Source organism: Phaenicophaeus curvirostris, chromosome 13 (genome assembly GCF_032191515.1).
Source record: "Phaenicophaeus curvirostris isolate KB17595 chromosome 13, BPBGC_Pcur_1.0, whole genome shotgun sequence".
In the NCBI taxonomy this organism is placed as follows: Eukaryota; Metazoa; Chordata; class Aves; order Cuculiformes; family Cuculidae; genus Phaenicophaeus; species Phaenicophaeus curvirostris.
In genome coordinates this window covers 7,273,245-7,286,446 of record NC_091404.1, presented here as the reverse complement: position 1 = coordinate 7,286,446, position 13,202 = coordinate 7,273,245, and the positions used below count along the sequence as shown (strand labels likewise).

The 13,202-nt window shown below is 41.2% G+C and overlaps 1 protein-coding gene and 1 long non-coding RNA gene across 8 annotated transcripts in view; one reads left to right on the top strand and one right to left on the bottom strand.

The window, feature by feature from the left end:
• Positions 1-9,116: 9,116 nt before the first annotated feature.
• Positions 9,117-11,121, bottom strand: LOC138726216 (uncharacterized). The gene is made up of 3 exons (XR_011338393.1): positions 11,074-11,121; positions 9,646-9,774; positions 9,117-9,441 (listed from the first exon to the last, which is right to left on the bottom strand). It is a non-coding gene; the product is annotated as an uncharacterized lncRNA (long non-coding RNA).
• Positions 11,122-11,393: 272 nt separating this feature from the next.
• The window catches only part of GRIA3 (glutamate ionotropic receptor AMPA type subunit 3), a 146,900-nt gene continuing 145,091 nt past the window's right edge, over positions 11,394-13,202 (top strand). For all 7 annotated transcript variants that reach the window (XR_011338334.1, XM_069867314.1, XM_069867312.1 and 4 more), the window contains exons 1-2: positions 11,394-11,630; positions 12,105-12,263. Coding sequence is in view for 6 of the 7 variants with exons in the window: in XM_069867314.1 (XP_069723415.1) it covers positions 11,540-11,630; positions 12,105-12,263 (250 nt within the window). In the remaining variant the exon portion in view is untranslated. The remainder of the gene's footprint in view (positions 11,631-12,104; positions 12,264-13,202) is intronic.

Sequence of the window (13,202 nt, the reverse complement as noted above, 5' to 3'; positions counted from 1 at the left end):
TGAAGCACAGTCCCTCCCTAGGCTCCCAGAGTTAACTTTTCTACCTTTGGATTAAAGCATCATTAATTAGCAACCCAAATTTTGCTGAATTAATCAGACCAGACACAATTCCAGCATATTTATGTACAGAACTAGAGGTATAGTCTGCTTGTTTTATTATCTTCTCTGTCATCAATCATGTGCAGTACATTTTACAGAGTAAAGTTTTGAAATGATTAACTGCCCTGTTCCCCCATAGTACTTCACACATTTGATCGATTTCTAGTCATTCCATTCAGCCCTGACCTTGCTGTGTTACAGTCATTCCTATAGCTCCAAATACAGTTAATCTGTGCTTAGTGTCTGAATTTATAGCTGAACAACCAAAATATTTAAATATCAACTAACTTTTGCTTGTGTCTATATTCTTTCTGGCTTCCTAAATTGTTATGCTATGATTTCAATACTCCACAGAAAAATTGTAGGGCCAGCTCCTGAGGTCTATAATCCTTTCTCCAGCAGAAAAATCTACTGAAGATGGAAGTAAACACCCAAAATTTGCAAGGTTATTTGGCTAAATATCCTGTTTGTTTGTTTGTTTGTTTGGGGGGGGGGGAAAGCCTATTTAGAATACCTGTTGACGTCTTTGAAACACTGAAAAATATTGAGCAAGGGGGTGAGGCCTGGGGGGAATATAGACATTTTTCTAATAATCTAAATCCAGAGGTATGTAACTTTATCACGTCTGTGTGAAACAGCTTTCCTTTCCATGCTGCTCCTAGGATAATGGAGCTGCTTTTGTGATCAAACTACCTTTCACCTCCAAATCATTTTTTGGGCTAGAGTTCAAACAGGTACTCTACTGAAGAGAAGGAAAAGCCATGGAGCTGAAATACATGATAACCCCTACCTGAGCAGTTTTGCCCAGAGTGGGGAATCTGTTTATGGCGCAGTCTCACTCAGCAGTCCTGTTCACATTTTTAAGAATCAGTTATGCCGGCTTTTGTGTCAAAAATAGGCTTTCACTGCTCTCTTGCTTCTGCTTTTCATAAAGAGTCAAAGTAGTTTGCACGTGTGAGCTGGATTCTTACAAGCAACATCAGGATTGAAAGTTTCAGAAGTTTCAGTGTGTTACAGTTGACAAACTCCACTGACCGGCTTCGGTCTTCAAGGCATCATTGGGGGTGCAATTAGAAGGCAATGGTTATCATACAGAAACCATTGAAGGCCTTGTTTAAAAGACTGTACTTGGTTGTGAGATTGGGAAAGGAGAGAATATAACTTGACTCTCAGGGCCTCAAATGAGTTTGCAGAACAGAGAATTTGAAAGTGCATTTTGAATCTTAAAAGGAATATGTTTGGTTTAGCGATTGATAGGAATGGTTGGTCTTGATGATCCAGTGGGTCTCTTCCAACCTGGTGATTCTATGATTCTAAGTAATCAAGAGATACGTAAGACTCCACAGTGCTGTTTTTACAAAGCTGTTGCAGAGCATTTAATTTCTGGGTCAGCTGGGAGCATTCAACCTTCTGAATCAGAAATGTATTTCTTGTCATGGGGAATGCATACATATACATACTGAAAGGTTTTAAGATGTGATGATCATGATGAACGTGGCCTAATCAAAATAAAATTAGAATAGTATTTCCTCCTCTTTTTTGTATCTGTGATCTAATAACTTGGAACCCCGTGTGATGTTCACTGATGTCAGTGAGGGTTTCTTTTTCACTGTGCATGGGGCTAGAACTTTATCTCAAGGTTACATTTTTATATTTCTAGGCTTAATGGTCTGATGACCTTGAGGCAGCCTGTGAACTTTGAAAAATGCTGTTGCTACTAAGAGCTGCCACTCAGTTTGCCTTTGACTTGAGTAGTCTAAGTCATCTTGAAAGTTCCAAAACCTCACTAGTTCAGCAAAAGCCTTTTGATGAACACCAACTACTTTGAGAGAGTAGATCTTCCCTGATGAATCAATTTTGGAAATTTTAGTTATGTTTTGTCATCAAAAATGAATGTTGCTGACAGATGTGAGAAGTGCAGTCAGCTGATCTTTGCATTTTTAGCTTACAGCTATAGTTCTGAGAAAAATAATTTTCATGTATCTATTTTAGAAGATCACTATCAGCTTATTTCAAATGCATCATAATCAAGGCATATGTGAGTGTAAAGTTATGGGGACTCTGCTATTTGATCAAATGAGTCTTTGCAAATATAAGACCTACAGGAATAATTTCTAACAAAAAACCTGGTACATATGTTGTATACCAAAAAAAGGCAGAAATTAGTTGACTTTCAGTTCATTATTGTGCAAAGTATGGAGAATGCATTCACTGAGAACAAGTAAAACATCTGGATTCTGGTCTTGTTTTAAATACGAATCTCAGCACTTATGGAGCTCCCAATGTCATCTCCAATGTGAAATAACTGGTTTAACTTGAGCAAAGCTCATGCTGTAATCAAGGAAGCTGTGGCATAAGCTAAAACTGCAGAATGTATCTGGAGTACACGACCATACTCACATAGTTCTATGTCTGTGTGGAGACATGGCCTGACATGTACTTGGGTTTGACAGTAGGTCTGCAGAGGTATTTCTTCAGCTGCTAATTATCATTTGCTTGAGTTTCTTTATAAATTGACCTATAGAGTATTCTAGGACAATTTCTGCCTTTCCTGAATTAGTTTCATCCTCTGAATTACAGTGTCATCCCCAAGCCTCTTTTTCCTAGTCAGGCAGGGTCCTCTCCACAAAAATAACATACGAACTGACCTGTTAAAGCAACATCTCTGGACTGGTTACCATCATTTATCTGTACACAGATCCATTGTTGACTGCTACCTGAACCAGAGCTGAGAGGGCTCCTGGTTCTCTAGGCCATATTTTACAGCTACCTGTCATCGTATTTACAACAACGCAGGCTGCTGAGGTGACACCTTGCAGCATTCTTCTGCAAAAAGGGACAGGGCATGTGGAGCGAAGGGTCAAATGCTTAGTAAAGATGTATATAAACTGACAGGCAGCTTCTAGCAAAAGCCACATGGGAGACAAATAATTCAGAAACTACAGAGTCCAGGAGATGCAAATTTTGAAAAACTGTGGTCATTATAGTCGAATTCATGCAGCGTTAGAATAATGCCCTGTCTCCTTTCTTAGTGCAGATATTTTGACACTTCATGTGTGCCTTAAAGCCACACTCGCTGAAAACTTCATGAGCACTGTTCTACTTAGGAGCTGAATTCAGCTCTAATGGGAAAGCCAGGTTCAAAGTTCATATATATCTAGGCATAAGGGATTGGATGATGCTAGGTGGAATGGGGTGACCTTTAGGCTATAAATAAACTTGCAGTGAAAACATCTCCTTTGGTGCTGCTGTCATTGGTTTTCACCTTTGACAGCAGAATGTTGCCCTAAAGAATAATAGAAACAAGTGCTTTCCAAAAGATTTCCAGTATGTCAGTTTTCATATATACTTAATACTTCAAAAGCTTAAAACAGCACTCCAAAAATTTACAGCACCAAGGAGCCCTATTTAGCAATGCCTTTCCATTAATCTGCTTTTTTTTTTTTTCAACAGTGTAATTATGTTAGAAAAAAGGAAAACAACTGTGTATTCATGGTCCAATTTAATACTCCCCAATACTTTGCTAAAGCACTGCAGTGAATCAGTTGGAGTTAATTATCATACAAGATTACACTGCAAGTAACAACAATATGTCAAAGTAATGTGCAAGGTCTGCCTTGCAACACAAAAGCAAGAAATTTTGAAGTTAAGTCTAAAATTATGTGTTTGCATTTCCTCCTTTACTCACTACATCACACTTAAAGTATTAGAGCCCGAAAGAAACCTTGTTTAAGACTGGCCACTTCTTAGCTAACCCTTTTGAAAACTGTGTACAGCTGATTAACAAGAAGGTGTTAAGGACAATTCTGAAATGTCTTGCTTTTAGAGATTTAATTAGCTGGTTAATACCATGAAAGTAATTGTGGACTCGGATGCTGCTTAGAGTCAGTGTCATAACTGAGGTACAGGAGAAAGAGCTACTATTTCTGAGAACAAGGGATTTTTATGTAAACAGGTATCAAGGGAGAACTATAAGGTGACCTCTCTGCCAGCTTCTCCCATTCTGCCACATTCTTCTTATTCAAAAAAAACCAAAAAATCCATGCTCTTTTATTTTATATTTTCCTATGTGTGAAGAAGAAATATCTTATGAAATATTTTAAATAAAAAATTGTAGTCCTATCTTTCCTATTGTTCCCAAGCCACCCTTGCACCTTTACACCATGGGTATGTAGGAACAAAATAGTCTCTTAGCTTTATTCAACTACCATTGAAGTCAATAGAATGATGCTTAATGAATGTAATGAGTTTTAGATTAAACTCTAAGCTACTGCATCACAAGTACCAAGGAAATAGCTTCTGACTCATGGAAAAGAAGGATTTGACTTGATTTACATTTCTTGTTTTGCATTTGTTAAGATGCACAAATTATTATCTGACATTGAGCATCCAGTTACGGTTTTATGTTTTAAACAGTTCTCTGTAGTACTGGAGTGGCCTCTGGCAGAAAGGGGAACAATCACATTTCATTTAGAAAGCAATATAAAAGATAAAATAATTTAAGAGTAAAAAAATCTTTCAAGATTTCTTTAAAAATTTGAAGCAGAAAAAATCACAGAGCTTCTTTTTTTAGCTAATTTTGCACTCTTGAAACATGATTCTTCAGGGGGTACATATGCAGCTAAGCTGAACAGTAAAAACTATTTTTAAATTCAAAATTACAGAATAATTTTAAAATGAAAGGAAACTTCTGCCTGAAATTTAGTCTTAAGAGATGCACAGAAGGACCTGCTACCCGGTTCCTAAACAATACACATGGAAGGGTGAAAAGAGTGGTGTCAAATCTATAGATTATTCAGTGGTGTGCAGGCATTGATCAGAACCTTTGTGCCACGCAAAATATGGTAACTGCATTTACATCGCTGAAAAGTTTATCCTGCTCCACAGTAGAATCTATTTCATTGATCTAAGGTGCTTTCACTGGATGAGGATTTGGTCTAGCATATTTTGAAGAGCAAGACTAAGAACTGTGGGACTGTGGACACTGACTATGGGCGCCTCTTCCTTGATTTTGTCTGAGTCAGTCACACTGTGAAGTCTGCTTTCAAACTTAGTGAAAGTAACGGTTATATGTACAACACAGAGCTTTGTCATCAAAAGTAGGATGCTCTAGGAACACCTTGAGTTAGACAAAGTTCCCAAAAATAGACATTTAGAGATAGCAGTGATCTTACCCTCATGTCAGTGCTTGAGTGCTTAGTTATAATTGAATGCTCATGGGGACACAACAGAACTCAAACCAGGATCCTAGCAGTTTACGTGTTCAAGAGCAGTTTCAACATAAGCTGATACTAAAACAACATTTAACAGATGATAATAAATAAATATCTCTCTTCCTGCAAAGCAGGCCTGTGGACTCCTTAGGACTCATGGGCTGCTTCTGAAGAGTCTGCAAAAGGTAATTAAGAAGAGTAAATGTGCTATCAGTCCACCGCAGTTTGCTGTATAAGGACCACTGCAGATCTGAAAAATGCTTAAGATTCTTCAAACTGATGTGAGGTGAGAATTGCTATTACAAAACCCTTCTGCAATTGTTTTTTTTGTTTCTTTTGCCTTCTCTTGGGCTGAACAGCAAACAAATAGTCATTCGGTTTTATACTGTAATTATCAAGATCCAGCACAATTGCTACAAGGTGTGACCTGCAAAGCCAAACAACTTGTAATTAGGAACGGAAGTTTCATAAAGTATGAGAACACTGCTTTTAGCATTGGCTATATTAATATCAGATCTTTTCAAATAAGCCAGTGGGTTTCTGTAGGATTTTCTTGTTTCATGACACTGCAGATTATCAGAACCACATTGTGTTATTCACATCTATGTAAGTGTAGAACTGTAGTCATCTTTGTAGTCTCAGTTAATGCCACTGAAATCAATAAAATAAATCACGTTAGGTGAAATTCATCTCTGTGAAGATGGATAATGCAAGCCCTTCACAACAAGAAAAATATGATTTAAAGACTCTGTATTTATCTTTTAGTATAGAGGGATCAAAACCTCCAGCCTGTGCAATAGTGTGCAATGTTGGAGTAGGATATCTCTTTCTTCCTATAATTTTTCTCTGCTGCCTTCTCAGATTCTGGACTGTTCTGTAAATTCTCTATACTGACAGTTTGCTAGCATCCTTGGTGTTTTTCTTCAATTTACTGTCTTTTTAGACCTTGAGATGCTGTTGGAATTGGATGGTAAGTTAGGTATGTCTCTAAGTGAGAGAAGAAAAGAGGTCTTAAAGTACAAGTGCTGCTCATTCTTACTATGTCTGCTGTATGCATCTCTTTCAAAAGAAATGTTTTCTATTCATGGAAGTTCCATAGGAAAATCTTTTTACATTCAAGGCAACATTTCTTGGATAACAACAGTAGTTACTACCTTACTCTCAAAACTCTGTAACCAGACTGGTGACTGGTAGGAATCTCTCTCTGATCAATTGGAACAGAACAAATCTTAAGTCCTTAAAACTTCATTTAAAAACGTAACTTCTTTTTTGTCTAAACATCCATTTCTGAGAATCTCTGTGCTGTTTTCTAAAGACATTTTCATTAAAAGACACTACCACAAATTTGAACTGAGATGAGGTGAGTTATGGTAATATACAAGCACATACTGGGAGGAAAATAGATTTTTTATTTGCAAACAATCATTTGAAGTGATTATTCACTACTTAGGGCTAAGAGAGATTGCCTTTAAGGAGAATATAGTTCAGTAATTATATACAGAAATTAAATATTTGGTGGTCAGATCTTGCACAGTTGAAGTGGGTATGAACTGGGTGTAACTCCCAAGATTGCTTGAAAACTGTTTTCATAGGTATAAAACAAAAAGAGGGAGAGGATTCACTTTATTAACAGTGTACAGGGGATACCGCTTTTTTTCTTATTATTATTTACTGTTTCCTTAAGTAATAAATACAGGTAAGCACAGAAAAGTACAGGTTTAAATAAGAACTGCAGGGCTGTGTTATGCTAGCAGTGCCTAGTGTACAGTTAGTCAGAGAGCAGAAGGTAATATAAATTGTTTCTGACATCATGGGACTATAATAACACTACATTTCCACCAGTCCCATAGCACTAAGGAGAATCAGAAGCATGTATCCTGAAGATACCACAAACTCAAAAAAAATGAAGATATTTGCACATGCTATTTCGACATTTGTGTCTTAGCTGTGCAATTGTGATATATATAGGTTATTACTGTAATAGTCCATGTTTGGTTCTGATAAAAGTAGCTGCATGAATTTGCTTCTGCTACCTAAAGTTCAATTAGACTCCAGTCATGGAGTAATTACTTCTATTTATCAACAACCTTCCTATCTGACCCGGCTCCTATATAAAACCTCATCACCCTTTCATGTACTAGAACATATTGCTTTGTGTCAGACCACATTATTCTGCCTGGATGTCCTGGGTAAAATCCTGGCACTTATGACAAGGGTAATAAAACTACCATACATTTCTGTGGTTCTCGGATTTTACCCGTTAACTGTTCTTGGAAAAAATTAATAACAACCAAGCAATGATTCAGGTAGTCTCTTATCCTGTCTCTAACATGGTACAAAAACTTTCAGAGAATGTTAGACATACTTTAAACTCTGATCATGCATAAGAACAGGTCTGTCTTGAGGCAACCAGGAGCTACATTTTGCCATGAATTCTGAATATTAATCCCAACAGCTTCTTACTCGTTAGTCTAATGAATTTACTCAATTAACTCATATAAAAATTGAAACTTTTAAAACCAATTCTTTTTTCCAAGAATACTGTGTAAAATTTTATAAATAAGCCATAAACTGCATAGCAGAATATTTCTGTTAAACTGCCTCTCATCTGCTGGCTTTTAATTTCATTTTGTATCTCTGCTATTGCATGGTAATGAAAGGTAAACAGGAGAGCTTCAATAGTTTGTTCTATGCCCACTTTTAATATAATCAAATCTCAACTAGATGTCCTTTTGACCTGCTTTTCAAAATGTATGAAGCTGTAATACCTATATTCATTTTCCTTCTTTTGACACTGTACTTTCCCCTTGACCCCTTCTTATCTGTAGTTTCATCTTCTCCCTGAATCCTTCCTCATCTTTGTTTCTGTCTCTCCCCACTATCACTCTATCTGTTAACTGTCTATTGTAGAATTAATCAGTTTAGCTAATCAAAATGCTGACATTAACATACGCTCAGTTAATTGTGTCTCCTTTGTTTTTATGAAGAATTAACCAGTTTAAAACATAAAGGCTGTGAGACACATTTGATAATACATTTATTGGCAATTATAACCTGATTTGGTTGGTATTGGGAGAAGCATAATGATTTCTAGAAGCTCACTGCCTGAGCATCTCTTGCAATTAGAAACAAGAATGACAAAGTGATAAAGTCAGCTCAGCATTGCCAGAGTGAAGCTGGAGCCACAGAATCCTGGTGTGGATTTTGCCAGTTCTTTATGCTAACACTATGGGTTTACCCTAGTAATACCGAAAGCTCAGTAAGAACACTGTGTCCCAAATTCCATAGCATTTTTCTAATCCACTATTAGACGTTATAATGAGAACATATTAGCTAATTAGAAATCATTACCTCCTCCTGCTCAGGTAGATAGTACTCAGAATCCCCTGGTGTCCCAGAACACTATAAATCTTCTAAACATGAAGCTCTGGTTATTCTGAAAAAGCTTGGTTCTATTTAGTTAGGAAAGGTTTGGGAAAGCATCTGGTATGACCTCAGTTACCACGGAACTCATTAACTCGAGTCACTGAGCATCCCTAGCACAGTATATAAACTATTTGCACGGCATTAATATCCATATAAAGCCAACTAATCTGCTGTTTTTTCCTAGGACACACTGGGTTCACTGTAAGAAAGATAAACTGGGATAGGGTCTCTTCGGGTTTCTCCAAAATCTACACGGGACGGCTGTTGTACCATTTGTATCTGCAAATAGCACCATGAGACTCATTGTCTAAATGAAAAGCAAAGTGCATATTGAAAACGCTAATAATAATAATAATAACATGTATATTAGGAGCATAACGAAAATTTACTTTTCTCTTAGCACAAATATACTTTTGATTATAACAAGACTCTCCATTTCGAGATGAGGCTGTGAAGCACTGTTTCATCCAAGATGAGGTACCCACTCTACCTAGTATGTATGAAAATAAGATTCTGACACACGCCACCTTCATTCATGGTTATTTTATCTCTTCTCTTGTCCTAACATCTATGATGTTAAACATAATTTCTTTCATCATTTTTTCAGTACTTCGTCAGCTGTCAGTGTGGCAGGTGGCAGTCAGACTGGAATGCACAGCAGTAGGAACAGGGAGAGCAGGTGAACAGGAAGAAAGTAGGGCCACTAAGAAAGGATACAAAAAAGAGGACAGCAGGATTTTGCAGGGAATGTGTTAGAAATGGGCGAGAGGTAGGTTGAATGGGCAAAGATACGTACTTTGCAACCAGAAAGAAAAATTATTTGCCTACAGGAATGTGCTTTTCACAACTGTCTCAAATGTGTAAATGTCACGTATCTGTCTGCAGCTTTCGGGTCTGATATTCTTACCAAATGACAAAGAAAAGAGTGTTCTACAGTAAAGCTGGGCTGTTGCTCTAGTTCTTACTTCTGAGTCTTACAACTTCTTGCCTAGATGAGCTGGGCCGGTTCCTTTGCTTGACTTTTAAGTTTCCAGATCTGCAAAATAAGAATACAGCTGCGCTGTGTGGGGATGTTTACAGTAATTCATAGGTAATATTTGTTGAGTGCCTTGAGCTTGAAGAGTGCTATAAATATAAAGATGGCCTTTATACTCCAGTTATCTCTACAGATAACCACTTCTTTAAATAGAGAGATAAAGTGACAACTGCGATCTCAATCTAAACAGGGAATGCTACCAGCCACCCTGCAGCCTGATCCCTGCCTGAACTGAAATAGACTCCATCTTCTGGGCATGATCCTCCTAAAGGGACACACAACGTGTAGCAAGCAACGCACGCGCCTACGAGTAGCACATGTATGCTGCTAAAGGCATTTGTTATGCTCCTGCATCACTGGTGTGATGCCCTGTTCTTCACCTGTGCATCTGGCTTCCTTCAAGAGCAGCGTTTGGAATCCCTGATGTTATTCATCAGTGTATGTGCAGTAACCCGCCACCGTCTTACATCTCGAGTACTAGCAGGGAGCTACAGCCAGTGGCGCTGGTTGATTATTTTGCAAACGCAACACCAATTGCTTTTGATATATTACCCCTAACACGACTGAGCACAGCCCCACCGAGCACCAGAGTTTGAGATGATGAAAAAAAGGAGAACGCACAAGAGGACCAAGGGAAAACACCCTGCTCAAATCAGAGGGAAAGGAAACATTAAGTGAAGAATAATCTTCTTTAGGCTTATGAGATGGATTAGGTGACCTAATATCTCATTTCTGTCTCCATTTTGTACGGTTTTGTGAGCCTCAAAGCAGCAAAAAGAGGAAGGAGCCGCAGGATGCATGTAGCGAGGTGTCACTGGCGGGGGAGCAGCCCGCACCGGGCACACCCGCCCTGCCGGCCTTCTTCCAGCTTCAGGGATGAAGCGGAGAGACTTTGTAAGATTTCCTTCCTTTCCAGGAGCTTGGGAAACACCTAATATTCCTTCGTGTGGGCTAAACTCGTCTCTCTCCGGCCCGCGGCGCTGCGGGAGGAGGCTGGGGAGCGCTCGGGGCAGGGAAAGCGCATCGTCCCCGCTCCTCGTGTCCCTTTTTGCCGTCCCCTCCCCTCCGGCTGCCCCGTGGCCCTTTGCAGTCCCCTCCCTCCGGCTGCCGTTCATCCCCCGGCTGCCCGGGGGTCCCTGCCTGCATCCCGCATCCCGCATCCCGCATCCTCCTCCCGCCGCTGGGGCCGCGCTGCCCGCCCCGCACACACATGCACGCACACACCCGCCCGCCGAGGCGATGCAGCTTTAAAGGGACCGGCTGCGGCTTTAAAGGGACCGGCTGCAGCCCGGGGCCCACGTGAGCCGCCGAGCTCCCTCCGGCCGCAGCCCCGAGCGCTGCCGCCGCCAGACGCCAGCCAGCCCGCCTCACGCCAAGTTTGATCGATAACTAATTCCTCCCCCCAGCACCACCCGCCTTCTTCTTCTCCTCCTCCTCCTCCTCCTCCTCGCCGGCTCCGCTCCCCACCATCTTTGGGGGAAGTCCCTGCGCTGGGGGGGCTGCTGGAGACGGGGGGAGAGCAGCCAATGAGCCCTCCCAGGCTGGGGTGAAGGCAGGAGGAGAGGGGTTTGGGGAAGGGAAGAGAGGGGAAGAAAAAAAAAAAAAGAAAAAAAAAAAGAAAAAGAGAAGAAAGGAGGGGGACCATCCTTCCCACTGCCTCCGCCAGCATCACCACCACCATTGACGCGACTCCGAGCCTCCAGTTGCGCCCATGCCGGTGCCGCCGGTCTCGGTTTAGGGCTTGAACCGCAAGGGGCTGAAGAAAATGGGGCAGAGCGCGCCCCGGACCCTCCTGCTGCTGCTGGCGGGGCTGCTGGGGGAAGCGCTGGCGGGGTTCCCCAACACCATCAGCATCGGTAAGCGGCCCAGGGCAGCTCTCGGGGGGGTGAGGCGGCTCCGTCCCTGCCCGCGGGGTCGGGGGCTGCCGGGGCTGGGCTGCCTCCCGGAGAGGCGCATCCCGTGCGGCGAGGACCGCGGGGGAACCGGGGGAACCCGCTCCGGGGCGCTCGGAGCCTTCCCCCTCCCCATCCCGGCTCCCGGCGCAGCCCCCAGCGCATCCTCCTCCCCGACTCTTCGCGAGCGTCCCTGCCCTTCTTTTCGAGGTGCCCCCGCGGCTCCCGGGAGCTCAGGGGCTCAGCGTGGCTTAAAAAGCTCAACTTTAGGCTTGGAGCGTGTATTTCGAGGAGCTGCCCTGCCAGGGGGATGTGCTCGCTCCCCTGCTTCCCGTCCTGAGACGTGCAGGATGCAAATGTAACTTATTCCCGCTGTTTCTCCTCAAGAAATGAATTCTAAAATACCTTTTCCCCTTTTTTTTCTTCCTCCCATCCTAGGTGGACTTTTCATGAGGAACACTGTTCAGGAGCACAGCGCGTTTCGATTTGCAGTGCAGTTATACAACACGAACCAAAACACCACAGAAAAGCCCTTCCATTTGAACTATCATGTAGATCACTTGGATTCTTCCAACAGTTTTTCAGTGACAAACGCTTGTAAGTAAATACAGGCTTTTAAAAATAAATATTTATTTGTTATCTGTCATTACAGTCATTTTCGCCCTGGCAGCCTGTAGCGCTTTTTCTTACCATGTAGCGTGAGAGATGTGGGTACTGACGTGGGATTTAGTAGATTTGCAGCATTATATGGTTGAATAATACCTCAGGGAAAGTTCTCTCACCGCATCTTTTCACCCCTTTAGTTTTGTTTTCCACAAAACCCAACCATGTTATTTATGTAGCAGGGCTGTGTAGCTGCAATCAGTGAACTGCTGATGAAGTAATGTCCCTTTTCTGTTGAAGCTACAACCTAGCTGTGTGAAACAGCGTTATTTGTTACTATTACCATATAGGAATAAAATAGGAACAGCTGTCTGCCAGTGACCTTGAGTGGACAAAGCTGGAGGGGCTCAATTGCCTCCTCTGCCCTGAAATATTGAGTTGTTTTCTTACAGTGCGAGTCCTGTTAAAAGCTGAGGAGGCTGTGAACTGACAAATGCCCTTAGAGCTGAGGGGAGAGAAAATGGAATCGGAACGCTTAGTGTTATGAGAAATAGCTCTGCACGAGCAGTGTTTTAGTGTAATTTGAGCCTTTATTAAAAGAAGAAGCGAAATAGAACTTTGAGTGGTGTTAATGTGGTGTTAAAATGCGAAAATCTTTTTCTGAAAGACTGGTGTGTGTTCTGCATTTTAAAAAGCGCTCCTTTACCAATAGCAGTTCTTGAATATTTGTTTTCCTGATGTGTCCAAATTCAGTTTTATACAGGTTTTTATTGTAAACCTTTGAAAATGAATGGAGCCTTCTTGCGAGGTAGTTGCATGCGTTCTGCTGTATATAGATGTACGTACCTGATGTAAAGGAGTTCTGAATGCAGCGTACTAACTTTGTGTTATGAACGTAATTCCTGTTCGTTAATGAAGTATTGGAGTACAGAA